Below are 25,632 nucleotides of genomic sequence, written 5' to 3' on the forward strand. Positions count from 1 at the left end.
CCAGGCCAGTGCACAGGAATAGACACTCAAAAAATTGCTAAATGAGTTTGTCTCAGGCCCATTCTCTCCTCTAACCAGTTCTGGGGGCGCTTCGGGTAGGAGCCTCCCCTGAACCCATTCCCCATTTAACATGGTACGTTTATACCCTGCTGTCATTAGATGTTATCCTGCCCAGCTGGCTACTGGACTCTGTCCTGTTTCCTGTGAGCTGTGAGCTCCCCGGGGGCAGCTTCGGAGCCTTGGCTGCATTCTCCATCACCTCCCCGCTGCCCACCACCACCCCTGCACAAAAGAGAACTAAGAGTCCACGGAGCACTGTGAAGGCTCAGTCCACACGCAATCCTCAGGTGGATACACTGGCTCAGAGGGAGTGGCTGCGGGGAGGAGGCACCAAGGGAAGCCTGACTTGGGACACAGACAGCTGCCCTCCGGCCCGTGCAGCCCTGCTGTATCCAGCTCAACTGCTGTGTCAGTGCAAAGCGGGGTGACATCAGCTGTGGAAGAGGTTACTATCAGGCAAAGGGAAGGGCAGGGGAGAGCAGGCCAACCGCCTGTGGAGGCCAGAGGCTGGATCAGCTGGGGAGAGGGTGCCTCATGGGGGCTGGGTTCGGGTAGGGGCCTGCAGGGAACAACAAGGAGGGAGGGAGAGATGCAAAAGAGAGGTGCTGAGGGCATGGAATGGTTAAGGCCTCTAACCTTCCACCTGTAGGACAGAGGGAACATTGACTTGGAATTCTGGAAGACAATGAGACTCCCCTTAGCCACTATACGAAGAGGCGGGGCACACCTCTCTCTGACCACAAAAGCAAGGCTGGGGCATGCCCTCTCTTCTCCATTCAGCTCAGAACAGAGTCAGGGCAAGAAAGGCTTTCCTTCCAGCTCAGGTATTTGTTATTGGAGACCCTGGGCCTGTCCTTCTTTCTGCCCACCACAGATGAAATGCTCAGGTATGGGACACCTTCCCTGGCTGGGGTAAGAGCCCTGGTGAAAAGTCAGGCCACCACAGAAACTGCCAGCCTGGCCCCAGTCCCATGATCTGTCCCTGGGTGTCACCTCCCCAGGGTGTCAGTGAGATCACCAGCCTGGACCTGGTCCTAATAAGACCTTTGTCCCCAAGTCTCGCATGCACAGACTGTTAGCCCCTGGTCCCACACTCTTCCCATTAACTGCGCCCAGTAGCATTCACTCTGATCTGCAGACATAGGCCCAGTCCCCAGAGACAGGTAGGAATTACTTGGTAGAGGCGCCAGACCTGCCCCACCCACTGGGGACACACAGCGGCACGTGGCTGTACGTGCGTTCACACAGGCACGCACACACACACACTGCTGTTCTAGGCCTGACAGGGCACAATCTGGGGAAGGAGGGATCCGGCGAGGTAGACCACGCAGTCAAACGGGGAGCTGGCTGGAAAAGTGCCCCAACCTCTCCTCAACTAGGGTCACACAGCACAAGACCTCACACCATCTCTCTGGCCTGGGTCCTTGGAGGAGTGTGTTTCAGGTCCTAATCAGCAGAGTGTCAGTTTTGTGTCTCTCTTCCTCTTCTGAGCCTCTAAACTTGTCAACTGCCCTTCTCCACATCCATCCCAGTGGTACCTTGAGACTCAACACTGCCACCTCCTCCAGGAAGTCTCCCTTGATTCTCCCAAGCTGGTCTGGTATGTGCCTCTCCCTGGAGTCCATAGCACCCTGTGCTAAACACCATCACCCAGAGTTATAAGGATCTCCACTACTATGGTGAGTTGTCCAAGGTCAGGATCTCTTTATAACTTAAGCACTTACCACTGTGCCTGGGACCATGTGGCACTCCATACTCACTGAATGAGAGAGCTGATATATTTATGGAAGTGCAGGGTCTCTACCCCTTGTTTTACTCAATCTCCCCTAGAAGCCAGTGGGTGCCCAGAATACAGACCAGCCTGGTCCCCACTCCTCTGGGCAGGAGCACCGATGCTAGCTCTCCTGGCTGTCTGCTGTCTGTGACTCAGCTTGGACCATGAGACAGGAAGGAGCCCATAGCCCATGAGGGTCCTGCCTCTTGTCTCTGCACAGAGAACAGGCCGGGGACAACCCAAGGCCAGATGTGGGTGCTGACTTCCAGCTGTTCTCCACATTGCCAGGTCCCACGGAAAATCTTGAGGTCAGGAGGGTGATGACAGTCTGTACAGCTCTGGCCTCTTGCCCTGATGTCACAAGGCCATGGGCAGTATGGAAGGACAGTGACGTGGGGCTGGCTAGATCACACCTTGTCTCAATGTGCTTGTTTGAGCAAGCAGACACTTTAATCTCAGGATCTGAGGGGCTGAAGAGAAGCCTTGGGTACCTGTCAGTCATGGGGGAGGAAATGAGTCTAATTACTATCACCATCGGGTAGGACGTTAGGTCAAGGAAATGAATTCTCTCTACTTGTGCATGTGTGTGCTGTCGTGTGCGACTCTTTGTGACCCCATGGACTGGAGCCCTCCAGGCTCCTCTGTGCATGGGATTCTCCAGGCAAGAATACCGGAGTGGGTTGCCACTGGGTGCCATTTCCTCCTCCAGGGGATCTTCCTGATGCAGGGAATAAACTTGCGTCTCCTGCATCGGCAGGTGGATTCTTTACCATTAGTGCCACCTGGGAAGCCCTTCTCTTCACTTATGTACATCCAAAGTTTGGCTTAGATCTGTGGGAAAGCAGGAGGAAGAAGGAAGTAAGGAAGAACAGATCGGGGGGATTTGGGGCAGGAGACAGGCCTGAGGTTCCTGAGCACCTATGAGGGTCGCAGCCAGTCCTTCTGTAAACCTAGCCTCCCCAGGTTCAGATATTATCGATGTTACTGGCTTCTCCATACAGGGAGCCCCGAGGGCAAAAGGAAGAGATTGTCGAGTGGGTTGTCCAGGTCGCATGAAGATCTGTGAACATACTCCCCCACCCCCATTTGACATTTGACTGGGACAGTCACAGATCCTCAAGGGAAGTGTTACCCGAGGACCAGCCCCCACCACTAGGCTGCCACTCCATCTCCCTCTTTCCTTTTGCAGCCTAATGTGCCATGATCCCAGACATGTGTCCTCAAGCCCTGTCTTCCTAAACAAGTCAAGGGAAGGGAAAAGGGAGACCCAAACTGTCCAGTACGGGGGCCTTTCTGTGACTCAAGCAAGTATTCATGAGAATCATGTGATTTCCTGGGATACAGGTCACATGTGTACAGAAAGCCACTCACATGGGCCCTCATCCTTTCCCCAAACCCCTGGAAGACCAGAGCTAGGTATTTATTAACTTCCCTCCTATGAGAGAAGTATATGATAACTGAAGACGGCTTGCCTCCATTTTGCAGAGGAGAAACTGAGGGACAAAGCGTTAAAAGAGCAAGTTGGAGATGAAGCTGGGACCAGAGTTGGAAGTGAAAGGAACCGGTTCTGGAATCTTGCTATTTTCCATATTCTTAAGTGTCGGCTTATTTCCCAAACGGGGTTGTCTACTGTGTCACCCCACTGCCTACTACACAAAGGGAAAGAAAGCTGAAACCTACTATGCTGTGATGTGGTCAGCTACAACGCAACAGGGAGCCAGTATCCTAACACCCAGGACGCCAGGGTCTTCAGAACAAGGATTCTGGAGGCTTCACCCTGGATCCAGAAAGCAGAGAGACACTCATAAACCGACTCAATCACTGGCATGCAACGTACAGCCCCTACATTTCAAAACCTTTGCCCTGGCCACGTAGAATCCACAAAGGGACTGTCCTGACAATGTGGCAGCTGGTTCTGTAGCCAAGAATGACTCACAGTCACAGGGGGTGAAAAATGGAAAAGGAACCTTGCCTCACAAGTCTGCTTCTTCCTGAAAGTTTGGGCTTGGGCCACTCTCCCCACCCCAACACCTGAAGGACTCCCCTTCCAGGAGGATCATGGCCTCCTACGGAAGCCTACTGGCCTCCCACTGGGCTGCTTAGCGTGGGACACCCAAAGCCAAGCTTGGAGAGGCCAGGTCACTAAAGATAGGCCTTCACACAAGGGGAAGAGCTGATGCCAGGCTGAGAAGCACCTCTATGTCCCAGAAGTATCTCTCTCTCTCCTGATAGTGACCTGCTTGCCTGTGTGGGGTCATATTCTTTCTTGTCATGTGGGTGGGGAAAATCTTTGCCTTCTCAGCTGTGGGAAGAGGTGGGAAAGTCCTCTGAACTGTCCTCCCTTTTCTTAAGAATCCCTGTAAGTCAGAGGTCAGGTAAATGCAGGAGCACAAGTATAGGGGAGAGTTCAGCTGCCAGCTCCTGAAGGGAAGTAAAATGAGAGAAGAGCAAGGCCACAAAACCTCCTCACCTCTAGCAGAGGTCAAGAAAGGACAGAGGCCAGGTGAAGAGACTCAGCAGTTCTGGTGAGTTCTGCCCGTAGGCTGTCCCTTGCAACTACCTGCAGGCTAGAAATGAACCTCACCCAGTAGTGATCGTCTACTCTGGGTCCAGCCCAGAAACACTCAGGACAGCAAGTCCTGAGTACACATTTGTATCCCAAAGGGGAGCCAGAAAAGTCATAGCTAAGTGGGAACCCAGTCCAGAAATAGGCACAAATATTGAAGCAGCAGACTATTAGGGCCAGCAAACTGTAATTTAAAAAAAAAAAAAAAAAAAGACATGAGCTTTGGGCTCCTCTTGAGCACAGATCATGCCCAGAATCTCCGAAGTTTCTGCATTTCATAGAACAATTTGCTCTAAATTCCCTTATTCTTTCCCCCCCTCTGCACTTGCTATTAAATATATGTTAATTGTCTCTCCCATCAGAATGTAAACTCCATGAAGGCAAGAATGGGGAGCTTTATCACCAGTGTTTCCAACTCCTAGAACAGAGCCTGCTGTAGAGTAGGGGTTCAATGAATATTTTATTGCCTTCTCACACTACACATTAGTTTTTCTTCTTACTAGACTTCATAAAAAGGAAATCAGTCACTATGTTACTTTTGGTGTCTAGCTTTTGGTGAGCATGTTTTTTTTTAAAGAATCATCCATGTTGTTGCATGTGTTTATAGTTCATTCTTTTCATACACTGTTTATCCATTCTCCTCTTGGAGCAACTTTGGGGATGTTTCCCATTTGAGGCTATAATGTATGAAGCTATAATGAATTTTCTTGTACGAGTCTTTTTGTGGACATATGTTTTCATTTCACTTGAGGACAGTTCCAGGAGTGGAATTACTGGATCTTCGGATGGGAGTATTCAGAATTTTAAGAAACTGCCAAACTGTTTTCAAAGTATTTGTACTGTTTCATGCTTCCACCAGCAACGTTTGAGGGTTTCAGAGATTTCACATGGTCACCAACATTTAGCGTGTTCTCAGCCCTTATAGGGATTCCCTGGTTGCTCAGTGGTAAAGAATCCGCCTGCCAAAGCAGGAGACAAGGGTTTGATCCCTGGGTCTGGAAGATCCTGTGGAGAAGGAAATGACAACCCACTCCAGTATTCTTGCTTGGGAAATCCCATGGACAGAGGACCCTGGTGGGTTGTACTCCATGGATCACAAGGAGTCAGACTCAGCTTAGTTACCAAATGACAACAACAAATTTACTTTATTGTTTATTTACAATAAATTTCCTTATTATGTTTATTTACAACAACATAAATTACTTTATGTTTCTACAGATCTCACTATTCTGGACAGTTCATATATGTGGTATCATGTGGCTCTTTGTTGAGTGGTTTCTTGCCCTTAGCATATTTTCAAGATTCATTTATGTCATGGTATGTACCAGTACTTCATTCTTTTTTTTTTAATGCTGAATAATATTCCTCTATAAAACATTCTGCCTCTTATTTATCCATTAGTCAGTCAATGGGTGTTTAGGTTGTCTCCATTTTTTTTTTTTTTGGCTGTTATGAATATCTGTATAGACGTTTATCTGTGCACATATATTTTTATTTATCTTGGGGATATACCTGGGAGTGAAATTCTGGACCATATGGTAACTCCATGTTTAATCTTTTGAGGAGCTACCAAACTTTTTCAAAAGTGGCTGCACCATTTTCCATTACCGATAGCAAGGCTTCAATGTACCCATATCCTCACCACTTTTTATGTTTCATTGAATATAGCCATCCTAATGGGCATCAAGTATCTCATCTTGGTTTTGACATGCATTTTGCTAGTGGCTACCAATGCTGAGCAACTTTTCCTATGCTTATAGGTCATTTGCGATTCTTTGGAGCAGTACCTATTTTTAATGGGGTTTTTATTACCGAGTTGTAAGAGTTACTAGTACGTTCTAGATATGAATTCCTTTTCTGATATATGATATGCAAACATTTTCTCCCGTTCTGTGGGTTGTGATTTCACTTTCTGGATAATAAGCCCTGAAGTATAAAAGTTTAATTTTGATGAAGTTCCATTTGTCTATTTTTTTCCTTTGTTGCCTATGCTTTAGGTGTCATATCTAAGACTAGTGCTTTCAGCAATTTTTCATGTGTTTATTGGCTATTTTTATACCTCCTTTTGTGAAATCTTATATCAGTTTTCTGAGTTATCTTTTTATGTGCTGTGATATATGTTCTCATTCACTGTCTTATCCATTTGTTTTCTTAATAGTTCCTTTTGGTATCAGAAAATGTTAACTTTCTTGAGTCTAATTTATCCATTTCCCCACCTCATGGTTCTTGCTTTTTTGTATCCTGTCCAAACAACCTTTGCCTACCTCAAGGTCACAAACATCTTTTCCTCTGTTCTATATAGAAACTTTATAGTTGTAGGTTTACATTTAGCTCTCAAATTAATTTTTTGTGTGTGTGGAATGAGCTAGAGGTTGAGGTTCATTTAACCTATATGGTTATCCAGTTGTCCCAGCAATACTTGTTAAAAGAGACTTTCCCTCTCACATTGTACTGACCTGGGACCATTGTAAAAAGTCAGTTAACATGTGTTGGTGGGTTTCTAAAATTTCTAATTTGTTTCATTGACCTATTTGTCTCTATTTTCCTAATACCACACTCTCTTGAATACTCTAGGCTTATGGTAAGTCCTAATTAAAATATTTTTACTCCTTCAACTTTGTTCTTTTCCTCCAAGATAATTTTTGGCTACTCTTGACCCTTTGCGTTTCCACTTAAATTTTAGAGTCAGCTTGTCTATTTCCTCAAAGAAATCTGTTGGATTTTTATAGGGATTAAATTAATCCATAGATCAACATCAGTCCAGAAACTGCCATGGTACCCGGCACCCCTTTTCACAAAGCAAGATTTATAGGTCCAGTCTTCACCTCCCAAGCATATTTTGTGCTTTCTTATTATGCATTAAAACACCTATCATCTTAATCAATGTATACATGCAATTGAATACAAATATTGATCATATACTTATTTATAACTTCTAATTTGCCACTGACCTAATACTTCTTGATATCAAAGTTCATGCTGGGATTTCCCTGCCAGTACAGTGGTTAAGACTGCACTTCCAATGTAGGGGGCACGTCTGATCCCTGGTCAGGGCACTAAGGTCCCTTATGACCGGAAAAAAAAAAAAAAAAAAAAGCTCATGCTTTCCTCATAATATTACTCCTACCACATAGCCACATTTCATGGGTTGTGGCAAGCTACTTTTAAAGTAGTGAGAGTTTTAAAGTAGTGAGAGTTTTAAAGTAGTGGGTGACACATTCATAGCCATGTGATATGCCCCAGATGTACTTCAGGGAGGAAGCCCAAGCTAGGGAACCATTCACCTTTTACTACAGGTATCAACAGTGAGATGGGCTCTGGCCATTCCTCTCCTCCCCCAAAACTCTCTCCTTATCCAGACCTTCCATAAACTCCTAGAGATTCCCCCACAGGGTAGCATCTTGTCTTTAGAGAGGAATAAAACATTCCTGATTCTCCATTTATGTCTTGGCAGGCCCCCTTTCCTTTCTCTTGCAGAAAATGAATGACCTAGCACCTAGCTTACATAGTAATGGCAGCATTAAGTGATACCAGCAGTCATAGCTACCTGAGTCTAAGTGAGGAGGAGGGCAGTTTCTAGAGAACTCTGATGTTTCAGGCTCATTCCCTGATGAAGTCCTGGGTCTGGAGGAAATAGGCTCAGACATACCTAGTCAGTTAAAGGGAAAGAAATTTGGTCTCAATGGTAGAGCCACTTTTGGCCACAATTGAGGGTACACCCTCAAAGCAACCCTGACTCTTCTGCCTTGAAGAATAGCTCTATAGATGGCAGAGGAATTAAGCCAATTAGACATTGCAGGAGAGCCTGGAGAGGAGCAACACCTGCCCAGACTTCTCTCCCACAAACATGCTGAGGGCTTCTGAGCCGTGATGAGACAGCTGTCTGTATCTAAAAACATCTAGTCTCATTCAAAACTTTTGCACTGGACAGTGAGTCGGGACTGGAATGGAGGTGGATGGTGACCGGCCAGGAGGCTGGCCAGACCCCAAGACCTGTGGCCTTCTAGGGAGCTCCTTAATCATCCTCCCAGGCAATCCCAGGTGCCTCTCTTCCAGAAGCTAGTTGTTGGCACAAAACTCCTCACTTTCTTCTCTTCCCAAATGGATGGTATTTGGGGAGACAGGGGTGTGGTTGGAGCCCGGGAGAATGCACAGCCTGCCTGGTTCCCAGCTTATCCCCATGGTAAGGCTCCCACAGCCCCCGGAAAAGGCAAGACTGTGAGCCACAACAGTGAGGTCAGAACATCTCAGGGACCAGGGATTCTGAGCAGGGATTAAGACCTGGGCTCCATCATTACATTTCTGGACTCAGCTACTAGCTCCATCATTGATTGGCTGCTGTGACCATAAAGCAAGTTATTTAATTTCTCCATAGCTCACTTCTCTCATCTTTTAAAAGGGAATAAATGACTACCTACCTCACAGGGCCACAAGTAAGAATCAAATGAAATGATTCTTGTGGATTGGCTTGCAATACCTTTTGGCTACTCTTGCTGCACTTACAAGTACTTTCTCCTGCTTCTGAGTGAAAGCACGTCTGTCCTTTCTCCACGAAATGGCCTTTCCCAACGAAGGCAATTCCAAAACAACGACCCGACGTTCTAATCTCCAAAACATCCCGCACACCTTCTGTTGGCATGGGCACAGGGACAGCACAGCTCACTGGTGCCTGGCGGTGAACATTTCCTTTCGGCGTGACCATTGGCTGAACCTCTTACGCGCGTGCAGATCTACACATCAGCGCATCTACTTGGGTGTGCGCGGCCTCCAGCTCGCCTGCAGGAGGGGAGACCCGCAAACCTGTTTAGCAGTCCCGGGTTAGCGCTGCGCCGCTGGTGGGCGGGGCGGGACCATTGTTCCGCGGCAGACCGAACCGTCCCCCGCCCCCTACCCCGCATCCCCGGCGCGCTCGGCACAGAGGGAGGCGGGGCTTGGCCGGGAGCGCGGCCCCGGGCCCGGGTTTGAGGACACGTCTCCCCTCCTACGCGTCTAGACGAGCGGGAAGGCTGGGGTGGAGTTGTGTGGAGTGGTCGCCCTCGTGGTTTCCCCACTCTTTCCCAGGAAACTTCCCCAGTGCCCATCCATTTGCGAATTGCCCGGGGCCAGTCCTGGGCTGGCACGCATCCCCGCGCCACTCCCCGACTGGGTCCTCTCCCTCTCCCCCAGCGCCTCAGAGGCGGCAGGGTGCCCGGTAGAGGCCCAGCGGCCGATGTAAGAGAAGCCGAGGAGAAAGGGAGGGGAGGGGTAGTGAGGAGCTCGCGGCAGAGGGAACAGCAGATTGCGCCGAGCCAATGGCAACGGCAGGACGAGGTGGCACCAAATTCCCTTCGGCCAATGACGCGCCAGAGTCTACAGAAGCCCATTAGCATTTCCCCAGGGGCAGGGGCAGAGGCAGGGGCTGCGGCGGCCAAGCCGCGGTGTGTGTGCAGCATCCAGTTCTTGCTTCTTCGGCCCCCAGCACGCCTCGGCGCTCTGTCTCCTCCCCTCTCCCGCCCATGCGGATCTCCCACGGTGAACCAACTCTGCGCACTTTGCCCCTTGTTGGCAACGAATAAAAGAGGTCTGAGGAAATACGGGACACAGTCACCCCCTGCCAGCGCTAGCCTTTAAATCCCCAGCACAGCAGGTCGGGTCCGGACACCGGTCCAGCGCGCACCGTGCAGCGGAAGGTCCCGAGCGCAGCGCTGCGGATCCCCACGCAAAAGCAGGCTCAGGAACTAGTCTACACTCAGTTTGGACTGCCCCGAACTCCGCTCCGCAGTCTCAGCCCCGAGAAAGTGATCCCAGTGTCTGAGAGCCCAGATGCCGGCCCACTTGCTGCAAGAGGAGGTGAGAGCTTCCGAGTAATGGCCCCCAGACCCCGGGTTCGCGGGTGCTGGTGGGGCTTCTGGGCGACTCACTGGAGAAGAGTTGAGATCACCGCGGGAGAACATAGCCGTCTTTTGCGAGTTGTGCTGCCTTCAGTTTGTTGGGAATGGGGATTGTAATTTGCAAACTTAGATCTCCAACTTTCGTTTCTTAAACTTTAAAGAGAAACCTGGTCCTGCCGGTAGCCTTCTGTATGTAGGTATGCGGGCTTTCCTTTGTGTGCTCGTTGGGGTGCGAGTGTTTCACTCCTCTTTCTTATCTCCCCTTCACCTTGAGGTTTCACCTCCTCTCCCCAGTCTCTGCATAGTTCCTGGGCACTTCCCTGTCTTCCGCCTTCCCTCAGGTAACCTGGGTATTGGGACCGGGTCTATGCCTATCCCCCGCCCTTCCCCCAGCTTGACTAGGGAGTGAAGCGGTCCCTACTACCTCCACGTGTCCTCTCCTCTCTCTTGACCCTCCACTTCCTCTCCCTTCCAGATCTCTAGCTCCTACACAACCACCACCACCATCACAGCACCTCCTTCCAGGGTCCTGCAGAATGGAGGGGGCAAATTGGAGAAGACTCCCCTATACTTGGAAGAAGACATCCGCCCTGAAATGAGAGATGACATCTATGACCCAACTTACCAGGATAAGGAGGGCCCAAAGCCCAAGCTTGAGTATGTTTGGAGAAACATCATCCTCATGTCTCTGTTACACTTGGGAGCCCTATATGGGATCACATTGATCCCCACCTGCAAGATATACACCTATATCTGGGGTAAGAAGTTCCCATGTCCTCCTGACCCAGTACCCCAGGTTCTCTCCACTCTTTTAGTTAAGTAAGATCTTACATAGAGTACAAACACCAGCCCCTCCAGGCTGAGGTTTTCCCAGCCATTTCTCTTTGGTGTCCTGAGAGGCTGGATGGCCTGGGAACAGAGCCTAGGGGGGTTGGGATGCAGGAGCGTCCACTCTGGGGGATCTTTTAATTTTGGTGTTGGGGCTGGAGCCCTGAGACCATGGGCCTCAGGTTTTGAAATGAGCAGAACTATGCCAGAGAGTCAGCTTTTTCTGAAAGAGGTTTTCTGTTTTAATTCTTTTGCTTGACTGCTTGTCCCAGCCCTGCCAGCCAAGAAAGAATCAAGGTCCCTACCTGGGAGGCATGGGGACGTTGGACTAGATGAGTGACTTTAGAGGGCTTAAGCTGAGTCTAGTCATGGGTTAATGAGAACAACGGCTCAGGAGGAGAGTTAGTAGTAGGGGAACAGAGTGGTGGTCATGCACAAACTTATTTTGCCCTGACCCTTGGCCCTTTCCGGCTCCTTGGTTACAAAACAGATGAAGAAGCCTCCTGTGTAACCTAGTTTACACAGATTGATCTGTGACTCCATGTAGGTCTCGACTGTACATGCCACTCGACAAAATGTTCTTAGAATGAAATAAGGTTCAAGAAGTGTTCCATGTCCCATTCCACACCCATCCCGCTCCAGCCGTTCTCTCCCAGGCCCGGGCAGCCCTGGCCTTCAGACTGCTGCAGTGAGGGGGACAGTCCCCAGTGTATCCCTGACCTGCCTGCCCTTAGCTCAGCTCTTTCAGGAATCCATGGGCTTGGGCTGATAGCAGGGCCTTGCCGCCTGCACACGCACATGCGCTCTGCGGGCATTCCTACCTCTGCCACTATGAGTCTGGCTTGGGAAGGGGAAAACAGAGAACCCTAAAGACCAGGGATCGGAGGGTGGGGCACATCAGCACTCTCTGAGAGGGGCAGGCCAGAACTCCCCCTCCAGAAAGCAACTGTAGGTCTTCCAGAGCAGTCTTGGGTGTGGGGTGCTTGCAGACAGCTGCACTCTTGGAGGGGAGTTACATAGAAGGGCTGGTGGGCCAAGTTTCAGCCAAGTCCTCCAGAACCTCTTTGGTCTAAAGGTGGTGAATCTGGTCTGTGGAGCTTTTGGGAGGAATCCTCTTGGTAATCCATGGACAGAAATGCAGCTGGGTAGATCCCCTCTCTCAGTTTTTCAAGGAACACACTGGGGACAATAGTACTTTTTTTTAAGATTAGAAAGATAGTGCTTTTTTACACGTGTTTAATTGCTGGGGCCAGCCAGGCACCGATGAAATTGTTTCATCTGCAGACCAGGAACGGCTCTTATTTTTGAGGGGAGGGGGACATCTGTTCTCTAGTCCTTCTGAGAACCCAGCAGAACTTGAGTTCTGGAATTTCAATTCAAATTGAGGAATCAGGAGCAGGACAGGGAATCCCCAGGGAGACTTTGGACTCCTTTCTCCACCCCTTCTCCCCAGTAGAGAAGTCTTCACCAGGTGTTTGGTGAAAGTGTTTGATCACCTGCAAGCCCCTTCCATCCCCAAGAGTCCCTGAAAGCCTCGTAAAGTCCTGAGCTTGACCAGATGCTGCTGCTCACTGCTTTCCCTCGGCTGCTGGCGCAGGGAGCAGAATGCTATCTGCAAACCAGGGCTGTGCCCACTACCTTTTAGGTGCCCTGCCCATGGGTGTGTGCTGTGCCTTTGGACAGAGAAATGTGCCACATGGAGACTGGATGGTGACTTTTGTATCCTGTCCCTGGGCGCTGTGGTGGATGGCTTAGCTGATGGAATGACTGGTTTGATGTGGGGATATCAGAACTCTTGTCTTAAGGAACAAAAGGGGGGTAGGGGGAGGGTCAGAGGGTCCTCAGAGTTCAGGAGCTTCGCTTTACCTTTTCTTGTTTTATCCCTAAGGATGGTGTTAAATTAGCAAATGCTTGTGATTCCAGCATTTCTCATGACTGAGCAGTGTTGGTGTCTCAGAACAGCCTTGAGGGAAGGGCTGAAGAGATATCTCTGGCTACACTGAGGGACCATGGGGCAAACTTCTCCAGTCTCTTTCTTGGGACTAAATCTGAGGTTTTGCTTAACCACCAGTATAATAGAGAATGAGTTTCCAACTGACCCAAAGCCTTCTAGTAGATAGGCTTAGAGGTGCTGATAGAAAAAGGCACCAGAGCGTTTGAGTGCTTTTTCCAATTCCTCTGTTAATGCAGCGATCTTAGGTACTTTTCTGAGTCAACTTGCCAGGGTCTTCTGTGGCATGAAACAACCCTAGGAGCTTCTTTGCTTCTGAGCTGAGTGCTTCTTCTTTTGTGCCCAAAGACCTTTTCCTTTACCCTTGGTGACTGGTGGGCTGTGGCTCAACTGTCATCTATCCAGGTGTAGATGCAGACAGATATGGCCTCTGAAAGGCTATTACCACATGCCCGGGGTCCAGCAAGTCACCTAGGGCCCCAACCCCGTCCAGAGGGCTATGAGTAGAGGAAGTCTCACGGGGACAGACTCTGGCTCCATGGCTCTCCTCCTGTTCTGTAGGAGAAATTGGATAGGGTAGAGGAAGATGGGTTGGGTGGGAGCTTGTTTAGGAAACTGGTATCTGTGGCTGGAGAACACAGAACGATTTGTTACAATGTACAGTGTCTCCAACTGCAACTAAGTTCAGTGGCCACTGAGAATCTATTGTTTCTAGCCGCTTCCCTAGGAATGAAACATTGTCAATAGTCACTGCTCTACCAAGGCCTCAGCCCCTGCCTCCCTAGAGCTATTGAGCAGAGGAAGGTGGGTGGCTGTTGGGTTGCCCAGCAACCCACCTCCCAGTTAGAGACTCTATTTGGCGCCTGGAACCTGCAGACCTCCAGGAAGGTGAGGCATGACAGTGTTGGGCAACTTTGAGCCTGTCCTGCTGTTATCTAGAATTAGCCTTGCCAGCTGGAGTATGCGCTAGCAGAGGGATATGGCAAAGGCAAGACATATCTGGCAAGACATATGCCACAGAATCGTGGGCATATCTTGGGGAGGTGGATGGTATACATCCTTGTGGCAGACTTCTGGAACACGAACCACTTAGTTGAGACAAAAATCTAGTTTCAAGACATGGCTCCATTTCCTAGCCATGTGACTACAGATAAACACTTAACTTTGCTGAGCATTTGTTTTTTCAGCCGCAAAGCGAGGGATATTAAACCCCTTTCAAGATATCTAGTGAATCAGAAAACATAAAATCCTTGGCGAAGCTTAAGACACTGCAGCTATGACTGATGTGCAGGGTGAATTTCCCCCTCCTGTGGCCACATTGTCTGCTAAAAGGTTTTTGGACCACTTGGTAAATAGTTATAGTTCTGAGCCCCCTTAATGTCCCCTAGAACCCAGGAACCCTCAAATGGGTCAGTACCCAGACTCTACTGTCTGTTAAATATTTTAATACCACCCTTGCCCATGGGTCTTAAGCACTGCTGTAGTGGTCTGTGGTCCTTAAACTGTTGAAGAAGGTTAGCAGAAGGTCAGAGGGGATGGGACTTGGGAGAATATCCCTCATGACTGAGAATGCCAAGTGGCCAGGGGGTAAGAGGCCTCTTCTCTCTCTTGCCTTTCTGAAGTTCCCTGGGACTCCTAAGCTTATTCCAGCTCCAAGGTTAGATGATGAGAGAGGATGATACTTTTCAAGTGATTAAAATCAAAGGAGCCTAAGAGATCAAGGTATCCCTGGAGTTCAGGGGAAAGCAGATCCTCACTGGGAGCCTACACACACTCTGGCCTGAGGAAAACATCATGCAAACGCTTTCCCAGGTTCGTGACTGCCTGCCCTGTCTTATCCTGGCAGTGTTATTCTACTATCTGATGGGTGCCCTGGGCATCACAGCAGGGGCCCATCGCCTGTGGAGTCACCGAACCTACAAAGCTCGGCTGCCTCTGCGGGTCTTCCTGATCATTGGCAACACCATGGCGTTCCAGGTAAGAAGCCAGCTGTGCTCAGCTCTTTTTCTCCTCACTCTTGATCGATGAGCCGGTGGCGGAATGGAGGCGATCAGTGCCTGGAGAGGGACAGCACCTGGACAGCCACTTCACTTTCCTCTCTCCTTGTGGTTAAGTTCCGGTTCAGTCCCGAAGTCCATAAAACATAAGGATACTTCTGAGTGACTGGCAGAGGCAAGTAGGAGATAAAGAGGAAATACTGTCAGTGTGTAGGGTCATTTTTGAACCTCTGTTATCACCCAGTCTGGCTGTTGTGGTCTTTCATAAGTGCATAAGGCAAGAGCTGAGCCTGGCTTCATGGGCAGACATTGGACAAAACATTCACAACTCTGGGTGGATGTCTTCTAACCCTCTATCACAATGGGGTTGAAGTTAATGTTTCACAGATTCTTCTTTGAAACTCTGTTGTTTTCGGGTAAGACGATCAAACACTTTTATAGTGCTGTCCATATGTCTGGCACTATTCTAAGCGCTTGACATAGATTGCCTCATTAAACCCTCACAACAGTCGTAGGAGGTAGGTATTATTGTTATCCCCATTTCACAGATGGGGAAATTGTGTCACTGAGGGTTTAGGCAGACCAACATTATGGTCCTTTTAATGGGTTACCAGGCTGCCTAAGTCAAGTGTTGAGGTTTGTTGAAGCAGAAAGTTTTTAGCAGAGATAGAATGAAGGGGACTGGAGAAAGAGAACTCATAGTTATTAAGCAGTAGCAAAGGGCAAAAGATAGCATGTAGTGAGGGGCCTAGCTTGGAACAAGAGGAAAACACAAGGAAGCCCAGTTAGTCTCCTTCTCCATGGCAATATCCCACGATTGCATAATCATCTCTGCCATATGCCTTAATGCCTCAAGGGCTCCTGATATTGTACCCACGGGGCAAAACAAGGAAGCGAGATTGGCACTGTATGGGATAGAAAGAGTCCCAGAGGCCATTTGGGAATGTGGTCATATCGTGATTTATCTGTCTGGCTTTTTCAAGTTGTGTGAGTTATCTCTTGCCAAGGCATCAGAATGGAACTGCCCACAGCTTCATCCATTGACCAGGATGCTAAGACACAAGGTTGCCTGCCTCCTGTTATCCACGCTCAGGGATTAGGCACCCCACACCCCATTTCTTGCTTGAAGAATTGCAGTGTTCCCTCCTAATGAAACTCTGAGCCCTGTACAATCTTCCTGCATTCCACTCACCACATAACCCTCGAGAAGCAGCCAGCCCTGTTCATGTGGTCCTGAGACTTGAAGTTGCTTTTCCACTTATGCTTCAGCAGCAAGTTTAAGGAAAGGAGGCAACTCCATGACTTCTCCTTTGGAGCACCAACTCCTAGGTATTTTGTGAGGTTGGGCTGAGAGCTGTGGGCTCTGGAAGACGCCTGGCAATTGGAATTCCCCTGAGAGGGTGTCTTTCCACAGGCCTTCATTCCTCTTCTCTGTTCCTCTAGAATGACGTTTTTGAATGGTCCCGAGATCACCGTGCCCACCACAAGTTTTCAGAAACGGATGCCGACCCCCACAATTCCCGACGTGGCTTTTTCTTCTCTCACGTGGGTTGGCTGCTTGTGCGCAAACACCCAGCTGTCAAAGAAAAGGGTTCCACGCTAAATTTATCCGACCTAAGAGCCGAGAAGCTGGTGATGTTCCAGAGGAGGTGAGTGACATGATGATGGAGCTGGGGACCTGGCATTAGGGGACCCCCTTTTTTCTCCTAGGACTTGTCAACATGAGCTGAGAAATTTACTTGGTTTCTATATCTCAAATTACAATTTAAAACCCTAATTTTTAATAGCCCATGAGCCCAGAGCCATAGACTGTTGTTTCTTTTTCTCTGAACTACCTAAGCCAATTAAATTCAACAAATGTTTGTTGACCTAGGACGGTCATGGATACAAAGCCAAATGTGTCATAGTCCTTACCTTCAAGGAGTTCATAGCTTACTGGGGAGTGGAAGGATAAGCCAAGTGTCCAAATACCTATGATACATGGCAAAATATTTTCCATAGCGAGGAGAGGCACAAAAGGGAGGGAGACTGTAGAGTGGGGAACATCAGGGAAGGGCTTATGAAGAAAGTAGCTTTGGAATCCACTGATGGATGGCACAGGGCAGGTGGGTGGGGGGACAGTGCAAACAGAAAGAAAGAGCTGAAGCGTACTCCTGCAACAGAGTCCTTTTGCTTGAAATACAGGGTGTGGTAGGAAAAAAGACTAGCAGCAGAGACTGATGCCATTGTTATGGAGTCTTACAAGCAGACAAGGTGTAATTCAACCCAAGCAATAGGAAACCATGGCAAGGTTTTTGAGCCAGAAGGTGGCATGGTTGGAGGTGTGCTTTAGAACGGTACCTCTGGGGTGGATGAGAGAAGGCATTGAACTAAAGAGGTGGGGAAGTCTTGGGTTTCTGTGCAGGGAAGTGGTGGTAGGAATGGAGAGGAGTTGAAGGCAGCAGGGCTTACTAATGATACCAGAGTAGCAGACTTAACTGCTGAAGGTGTCTAGGAAATCAGTTCCCTGGTAATGTTGATGCTTGCTGTACCTTTGGGAGGAGGAAGAATGGAACAGGGCCTCCAGAGGGACAGATCTGCTGGCATCTAGGACATTTGGGGTGCCTCTCTGAGGGCGAAGAAGAGGAAGGATGAGAAAGATTCCTGGCTAGCAGGAGATGAAGGCAACATACTAAACAAAAGTCCTGGGGACTTCCCTGGTGGTCCAGTGGTTAAGACTCCACACGTGCACGAGGCACAGGTTGGATCTCTGGTCCAGGAACTAAGATCCCCTTGTGCCACCTGGTGTGGCCAAAAAAAAAATAAAAGATTGACTTAAACATAGATTCTGCGAAGAGCACTGCTGAAAGAGAAAGGAAGCCCAAAGGCAGAACAGAAAAACCCGGGAAGGAGAACTCAGTCTGTAATTTGGACCCTGTCTATTTCCCTGAAGTAGTAAAAGAGAGCAATGGATTTAGAGTCAGGAGATGAAACATTCCAGTCCTTGCTCCACCACTTCCTGGTAGTGTGACCCTAGAAAAGTCATTTAACCCCTCATTACCTCATCTCAGAAGTATGATAATAACACTGTATTCTCAGAAAATTTCCTTGCCCATTCGCTCTTGTTCTGTTGCCTGCCACACTGTGCTCTCAGTGTAGAAAGGGACAGCCCCGCCCTGTGAGAGTGGAAAATCAGGTAGGTCTCAGCGTCCCCTCTCCACTCACTGAGCCTGTGATCTCTCAATGCAGGTACTACAAACCTGGTGTCCTGTTGTTGTGCTTCATCCTGCCCACACTCGTGCCGTGGTATCTGTGGGATGAAACGTTTCAAAACAGCCTGTTTTTTGCCACCTTATTCCGTTATGCCCTTGGGCTCAACGTCACCTGGCTGGTGAATAGTGCTGCCCATATGTATGGATACCGCCCTTATGACAAGACCATCAACCCCCGAGAGAATATTCTGGTTTCCCTGGGAGCTGCAGGTAAGTCAGCAGTCCACAGCAAGACCACGTCTAGTGGTCTGCTGCTTAGGGTATTAGGTTACGTGCCAGAAAAACTAGATTTACCTGTTTTATGACCCCTCTCCATATGTCATTCCACTATAAAACTAAGGGACAGTATTAGAAAACCCTTGAAAGTTAAGCAACAAGTCCTATGTAAAGAGAAAAGGGTGAAAAATGACAATGCCTTTAATTCCAGGTTTAAGAGCAAGCCACAAATGCTATGTATGATGAACCCCTTTGGGCTGTTCTCTTCCCAGTCATCTCTGATCTGGGTGGTAGTCTTGCTTGGGGCAGGGAATGCATAAATAGAAGAGTAGGGTCATCTGGGTGGCCAGAAAGCCTAGTATTTTACATTTAGTTGTGATATACGGAACAAATACTTGTCATTTAACTCACTAAGCTTCTCTTTTATCACCTTCCTGTATTCAGAGGGGCAATATTTGAAGTGTATTACATGCCTTACTACCTGGTGATGCCAGTATGAAGGACATCAAAGCAACTGTTGGTGGCCCTTTATCACCATCTACCACTCTCTTCTCTTATCCTTCATTTTTCTCTCTTCTGTTTCTCTGCTGTGCTGGGAACACTCCCTCCCCACAGTGTGAGTTAGGAAACTACCATAAAGCAATCACTCACTGACCTAATGCTGACTATTCAGGAATTTATTTCTACCATTCCTGTTCTAATAGCCAGACAGTAGGGTTCTGCCATCTGTCTCCATTTTCTTTTTCTTTTTTTTGGTCTGTCACTCTTTTCAGCTAAATATAGACCTTGACTAAGGCCTGGAATTAGGTTTCCTTAGGCAGACCCCACGGCCTCTTCCAGTGATCAGGGCCTCTGGTCATCCAGCACAGATAGGCAACCTCCCTGCTCCACACATATACATGTGCCATGGCCTAGCCGTCACTCAGTTCTCTTTAAAACCTTCCTTTATACTCTCAACCCTGACCATCTTTTTCTTTTTTATTATTCTCTGTACTAAAGACATCTTTTTCATTCCTTTTTAATTTTCATGCATCTTTCCCTCCTTCCAGACACCGTGTACTGTTTACATGTTCTTACTCTGAACCATGTTTGAAATCAATCACATTATAGGCTATTTTCATAGAAAACCAGTGAATGTCATGGAAGGTTTCTGGAATGAGATCAGTTCTGTACTGCAAACAGATCTGTTGTGAGCTTCCCCTATTCAGAGTGGCTGTCAGTATGTCACTTACCATTCGTTCCTTCATCCCTGTTGCTCCCCGTTTATCACCTCACCCTTTGTTCTCTGGTCGCCTGTTTCCCCTGCTTGCCTGCCATTCTAATCTTGTTCTTCTTGAATTACCTCCCCACCCCCAGTCACATGCTCATCTTCTCTCTGCCAGAGCTAACCTCCCTGCTTGAGCCTCTCTTGGCTCTATCTTGCTGTTCCAGTTATAGAGTCTCATCCTTCTTTTGCCCACTAACCTTCCTCCGCTTTCTTTCCTCTCTTGGCACCGTGTGTGTGTCTGATTGTTTTAAATCTGATAAGTGTGGGCCCAGCTAGTGCTTAGACAGAGCCTAGTTGCAAAGTCATTTATGGAAATTAGCGATCTTCCATCAGTACCTTTAGCCTTGGGGTTATCCTACCCTCCTACTCAGTTCTCATTGAATAAACTGATGAGCCACACTGTGAACAAACCTTGAGATGGTGCCCTGGATGGTGTTATTCCCGTCACAGGACTTCCTTCCTTGTTGGTTATTAATGTCACTATTACTGTACTGGGGCTCTTTCATCTTCAAAGGGTTCAGTACACTCTTTTATTAGCTATTCTTTACCCCAGCCTCATAAGGGTATTGTTATTGAATGTGGTTCACAAAGAAGAGCCTGCCTAGGACTGGAGAACTCTGTCTATGGAGTTTCCACAGCTTGACTCATTACAGAAATTATTCTGAATCTAGAATTTCTTTGATTTTCCTCTGTCCAGCAAAGTGAACTGCTCGTTTCAGAATTTTAGAGGCTGGAAGGAATACCTAAGCTTTTTGATTCTTATTCCCTCAGAGAGCTTCTGTTTTATCAGCATCACCCCAGGGTGAAAGCTCAAAGAATTAGGAGCCAAAACAGTCCACTCTGAACCAGTAGAGGCGAGGAAACTTAGGCCCCTGGGCTAGGCCTCCTTTCTTCTGACTTTTGACTGTGTTGCCCAGTTCTCTTGGTACCTTCAACCCTTGGAGAGAGTGCCCATGCGGTGGGGGAAAGTGTGCTTCTTTGCTCATCTTTGTAAGAAACCCAGTAAAAGTTCTTCATTCTGGACTCTGTCCGCTCTAACACATGCACATATGCACAGAGCCTTTAGGGTCTTATACAAATATGTAGTGAGGCTCTGGGGTTTTCTAGTCTAAACCCCATTCCTACTGATAGCAGTTTCTCTCAAATCATCTTATTTTCTCAGAGAAACTGCCAGCCCTTCTCCCACAAAGGTTCCCAGAGAGCCATGGTGACCAGGTTCTCCCCAGTCATTTCTTAAGATGCCTCTGAGGGGATCTATTTGGTTCAGAGTTTAAAAGACTAGCTGCATTCATTCATTCAACAGCAACAGGTTTCTACTAGGTGTGAGGCATTCTGCTAGGGAACCAGAGTGCCAAGATCAAGAATCCAGCAATCCACAGTATAGCTGCTTAACTTTTCTCTGCTTTTGTTCCAGGTGAGGGCTTCCACAACTACCACCACACCTTTCCTTATGACTACTCAGCCAGTGAGTACCGCTGGCACATCAACTTTACCACGTTCTTCATTGATTGCATGGCTGCCATCGGTCTGGCTTATGACCGGAAGAAAGTATCCAAGGCTGCCATCTTGGCCAGGATAAAAAGAACTGGAGAGGAAAGCTACAAGAGTGGCTGAATTTGTGGTCCCTTGGGTTCCTTTTCCAAAAGCCATCTGGGCAGAGGTTTAATGTTCTGTTTATTAACTACTGAATAATGCTACCAGGATGCTAAAGATGACGTTAACCCATTACAGTACAGTATTCTTTAAAATTTTCTTTTTAAATTGAAAGCCAACAACTCTGCCTTTATGATGCTAAGCTCATGTTCTTATTTCTTCTCCTATCTTCTTTCTCTTCTGTTCCCATTATCCTTCCCTTTGTTTTGTCCCTGTCACCTTCCTTTCTCCTTCTCCTCATTGCCCCCCAGGCAAGCAGGTGGTCAGTCATTGGTGGGTTTCCAGCTTCCAAAGCCTAGACAACCCTGCTGTAGTCTCAAACTAGTGGTCTTTGCCCCGGCTGACCCTTTCCTTGAGCTGTCTGAGCTTTAAGGTGGATGGCTCAAGCTAGAGATATGACAGAATCTTCTGGGAAGGGCCTTGATGATCTTCAGCCCAGACTTTTGCTAAATGAAATGGAAAAATAACTTTATTTTGGCACCAAACTGAAAAAACAATAAATTGTCAGGGGAGAGAGTCAGCATGCATGGTGTGATTGATAAATAGGATGAGTTGAAGTGGGAAACAAGGCAGGAAGCTCCTGCTGTGATCAGACACCCCTGTCTGCCCATCACCCAGTATGCTCCCTTTCTCTCCTGACTCTGGGAAATATCTGTGGAGCAGGGCAGTCCTAAAACTCAAAAGCAAATCTCAATGTCCTGATATACTTTAGGCTTAGGATAAAGAAGAAGCATTTAGTTTGTGGTAAAAGTGGTCTCTGCTGCAGACGAATTGTTTTCTTTCTTTCATAACAGGAAGATTTCTTATTCTAGATAACAAGAAATCTTGAGGTTGGTTATTTCCAGAATTGCTGATTCCAGCAGCTCAGGAAATTGTCAAAATTCTTTCATCTTTCTACTCTGCCATCTTGGGGATATTGGTCAGCTCCCCTCATAGTAAGAAGATGGCTACAGTATTTTGAGACTTCAAAAAGAGATACATTGGTGGTATGGTGGTGAGCATAGCTGCCTCCCAAAAAAGAAAGAATTTTAGGAGCCAGAGTTGGGTCAAACATAAAGCTATATATACATGGGTACTTTGGTTGGAATATTAAAGTAATTCTCTTAGAGTATTTCCCTCTGAAAGAGAGGGGGCTTGAAGAAGAGGAAGAATTAGCCAGGTTGCCTCCTTTCCTCTCGCTGCTGGACAGGAGATGGAGAGGTTGAGGGGCAGGGTCTGTAGGCAGTTCCTAAGAGATAGGGTTACAAAAGAAAGGCTCTGAGATCACATTGCTGGGGGATTCAGAAGGTTACTGAGTAAGTTGTTGGGTGTCCTGATATGGAAGCTGGTTATACAAACAAGTTAGATGTTGGGTTCATTTCATTAATTCCACTTTCTCCTTGGATTGAGAAAGCATTAGAAGGCTTCTCCCCACGGTGTTGAACCCTTTCACTCATTCCTTCTATTACCTTCTAGTGGAAAATACAGGACTGGCTGGGGGATGGGGTAGGAATCTCTCAACTACCCTATCAATTCTTGGCTCTGCCATCTTTGTCCACTTTCTCCTGCTGGTTTTATCTCCTTGACGTTTCCTTCTTTTTCTGGACAGGCAAGCCTCTTCTGTGTGTATTCAGAGGCAGTGATGGCTACTGCGGTCCAAGTCATTCCCTCTCTTACTGACAGAATGGTCAGGGTCACTGAACCACTGTTTCTCTTTACAAAGTTGAGCAAGCTGCCACTTTCACTTGGCCTCCAGAGTCTCTGTCTATATCCTTGTGCTCCTTACCACACTGATGACTCCAGACAAGGCTGGCAAAGCCTGCTAGAAACATCCTGGGCACAGGCATTCGCACTCATGAGGCACGGCCAAGCCGAATGCTCATGTTGTGCCAGAGCCAGCCATGGAGCAAAAGAGGATTTGTTTTTAGTCTCCTCTGTCTGGGTCAGAACCAGAGAGCATGCTGGATGCCCCCGGCTTACTGGATAAGCTGCCTACCCTGAGTCAGTGCTCCCAGCGGACAGTGCGAGGCTTGCAGAAGCAGGCGGGGCCTAGCCTTCACTGGGAAGCACAAGAAGCAAAGGCAGGTTCCAAAGTGCCTCACTCAGAAGGTGGCCCCAGCCCCCTGGAGGGAGCCAGGGTGTACCGCAAGACCTTGACTGAGGCTTAGGATGTGAGATGCCATGAACTTTGCTGAACAGTGTCTCTGTTCAGCAAACTAACCAGCATTCCCCACAACACAGTCTAGGGCAGACGATAGTATAGAGGAGTGTTGGAAGAACCTTGGGTCCCTTTGTCCCTGTAACCTCAGTTGTCTAGGCAGCAACCTGGCTTTATTCTATTTAAAGGTTGAAAATATACAATACCAAATGCTCTGCCACTGTTGAGCTCCAAGGATGGAAAGGAGGAGAACATTTCTTCCTGTATTAATTGGATAGATGGAGGCTACAGAGCTTAGGCTAAACTAAAGGCATCCTTGTCTTTTGAGTTGTTCCTCTCAGTAGGAAAAAAAAAAAATCTAATGGAAGATCACTGTAGATTAGATCCTCTGACCAAGCACCTACCGCTTGGAAATGCCTGTGGGGTAGTTTTAATTCCACAGGTCATCAGATGCATGCTTTACAACTGATGATCAAAACCAACTTATCTTTCTATTCTAATTGTGTTCCGTGGATCTGATCTATACCATGACCCTACACAAGGCTGGATGGTGTCCTTGGGCCCAGGGTACTTGTACTTGTGTAGGTGGGGGTTGTCTACTGAGTAAGGAATACTGTTTTTAAGGTTCTAAAGCTAAATTCAAATGATGCATTAATGACCCAAAAACTCAGATCTGATGGTGTCTGAATTTCTAACAGTCCTTGCTTTGTGGGTATGCTGACAACTTATCTGGATGCCTTACATCTTTTCTAAACAGTGTTGCCTCTGAATGTGCTCTGCTCCCTCCCTGCTCCCTCTTTGGAGCCCCTTTGCACCCCAGAGCCTGCAGAAGTGGCTGGTATAAAAGGGGGCCTGGCTAGAGAATGATCAGTGTAGCTGTTTGCAGGATTCCTTTCTGGGCTTCATTTTGGAAACTTTGCTTAGGGCTATTTTTCTTAATTGCCCACATTTGATGGAGGGTAGAAGGAATTTTGAATGTATTTGATTTATTATTATTTTTTTTTTTTTTAGATTAAAGGATGGTTGTAGCATTTAAAATGGAAATTTTTCCTCCTGGTTAGCTAGTATCCTGAGTGTATTCTCTGTAAGTGTAGCTCAAATGGGTCATCATGAAAAGTTCAAGAAAGCTCGATGTCAAAGTTATATGGGTGGTTAAGGCCAGGGCCTGTCCTACCACTGTGCCACTGACTTGCTATGTGACCCTGGGCAAGTCATTTAACTATAATGTGCCTCAGTTTTCCTTCTGTTAAAATGGGATAATAATACTGACCTACCTCAAAGGGCAGTTTTGAGGCATGACTAATGCTTTTTATAAAGCATCTTGGAATTCTCTTAAGTTCTGAGTATTTTTATAGTAACAGTATCCACCATGAAGTGTGTCCACCACGAGCCACGTGTCCTGGATGCCGTCAGGAATCTACATGGTTCTCTCTGAGAGATGGAATAAATGCATCAGGTAAAGGGTGGATAACTAGCCAGACAAAATCTGAGAATGCATAAACTCATTGCCATGGAAACATACACAGGATACCTTTTCCTTAATTGGGTGGGATTTTTCCCTTTTTATGTGGGATAGTAGTTATTTGTGACCTAAGAATAATTTTGGAATAATTTCTATTAATATCAACTCCAAAGCTAGTTGTACTGATCTGAGATTGTGTTTGTTCATAATAAAAGTGAATCTGATTGCCCTGTGTCTGAGCTTTTTTGGATGTGATTCAGTCTCTTCACCACCCTGTTTATGTCCTGTTCCTGTACCTTTAAGAGTGAAAAAGAAGTAGAAACTGCAATGGTTGACTCATACCCCAGTAACCTGCCCTGCCCTCCTGCCCTTCTAGGGGTAACTTTAGGTTAAACTCAGCCTTGGCAGCAGGAATCCAGGAGTCTGCTGCCATTAGATAAAACATGTTAACACCTAGCAAGCACTTTGGGTCTGGGGAAATACCAGGTCTCCTGTGTGTCCAAGGTCACAGGAGCCCAAAATAGAAAAACAGAGAGGAAGGGAGCAGCAGGAGACACGCTTTGGAAAGCAGTTTTGTACCTGGCAAGCCAGGTTGGGCCA

The 25,632-nt window shown here is 47.6% G+C and overlaps 2 protein-coding genes across 5 annotated transcripts in view; one reads left to right on the top strand and one right to left on the bottom strand.

Annotated features, from left to right (window-relative positions):
* PKD2L1 (polycystin 2 like 1, transient receptor potential cation channel) overlaps positions 1–9,627 on the bottom strand; it is a 77,211-nt gene extending 67,584 nt beyond the window's left edge. Inside the window, exons 1-2 of one of the 4 annotated variants that reach the window (XM_070780653.1) lie at positions 9,027–9,627; positions 7,948–8,049 (exon numbers count right to left, since the gene is read on the bottom strand). The gene's annotated coding sequence lies outside the window, so the exon portion shown is untranslated. Of the gene's footprint in view, positions 1–7,947 lie in introns of all 4 variants that reach the window. The other 3 variants (XM_070780650.1, XM_070780651.1, XM_070780649.1) reach the window with 3 other exon arrangements.
* Positions 9,628–9,810: 183 nt separating this feature from the next.
* Positions 9,811–25,266, top strand: SCD (stearoyl-CoA desaturase). The gene is made up of 6 exons (XM_070780654.1): positions 9,811–10,229; positions 10,746–11,028; positions 14,896–15,026; positions 16,490–16,695; positions 18,275–18,507; positions 21,195–25,266. The coding sequence occupies exons 1-6, from the start codon at positions 10,203–10,205 to the stop codon at positions 21,392–21,394; spliced, it is 1,080 nt and encodes a 359-aa protein (XP_070636755.1). The 5' UTR covers positions 9,811–10,202; the 3' UTR covers positions 21,395–25,266.
* Positions 25,267–25,632: the final 366 nt, after the last annotated feature.

Source organism: Bos indicus, chromosome 26, assembly GCF_029378745.1.
Source record: "Bos indicus isolate NIAB-ARS_2022 breed Sahiwal x Tharparkar chromosome 26, NIAB-ARS_B.indTharparkar_mat_pri_1.0, whole genome shotgun sequence".
NCBI lineage: Eukaryota > Metazoa > Chordata > Mammalia > Artiodactyla > Bovidae > Bos > Bos indicus.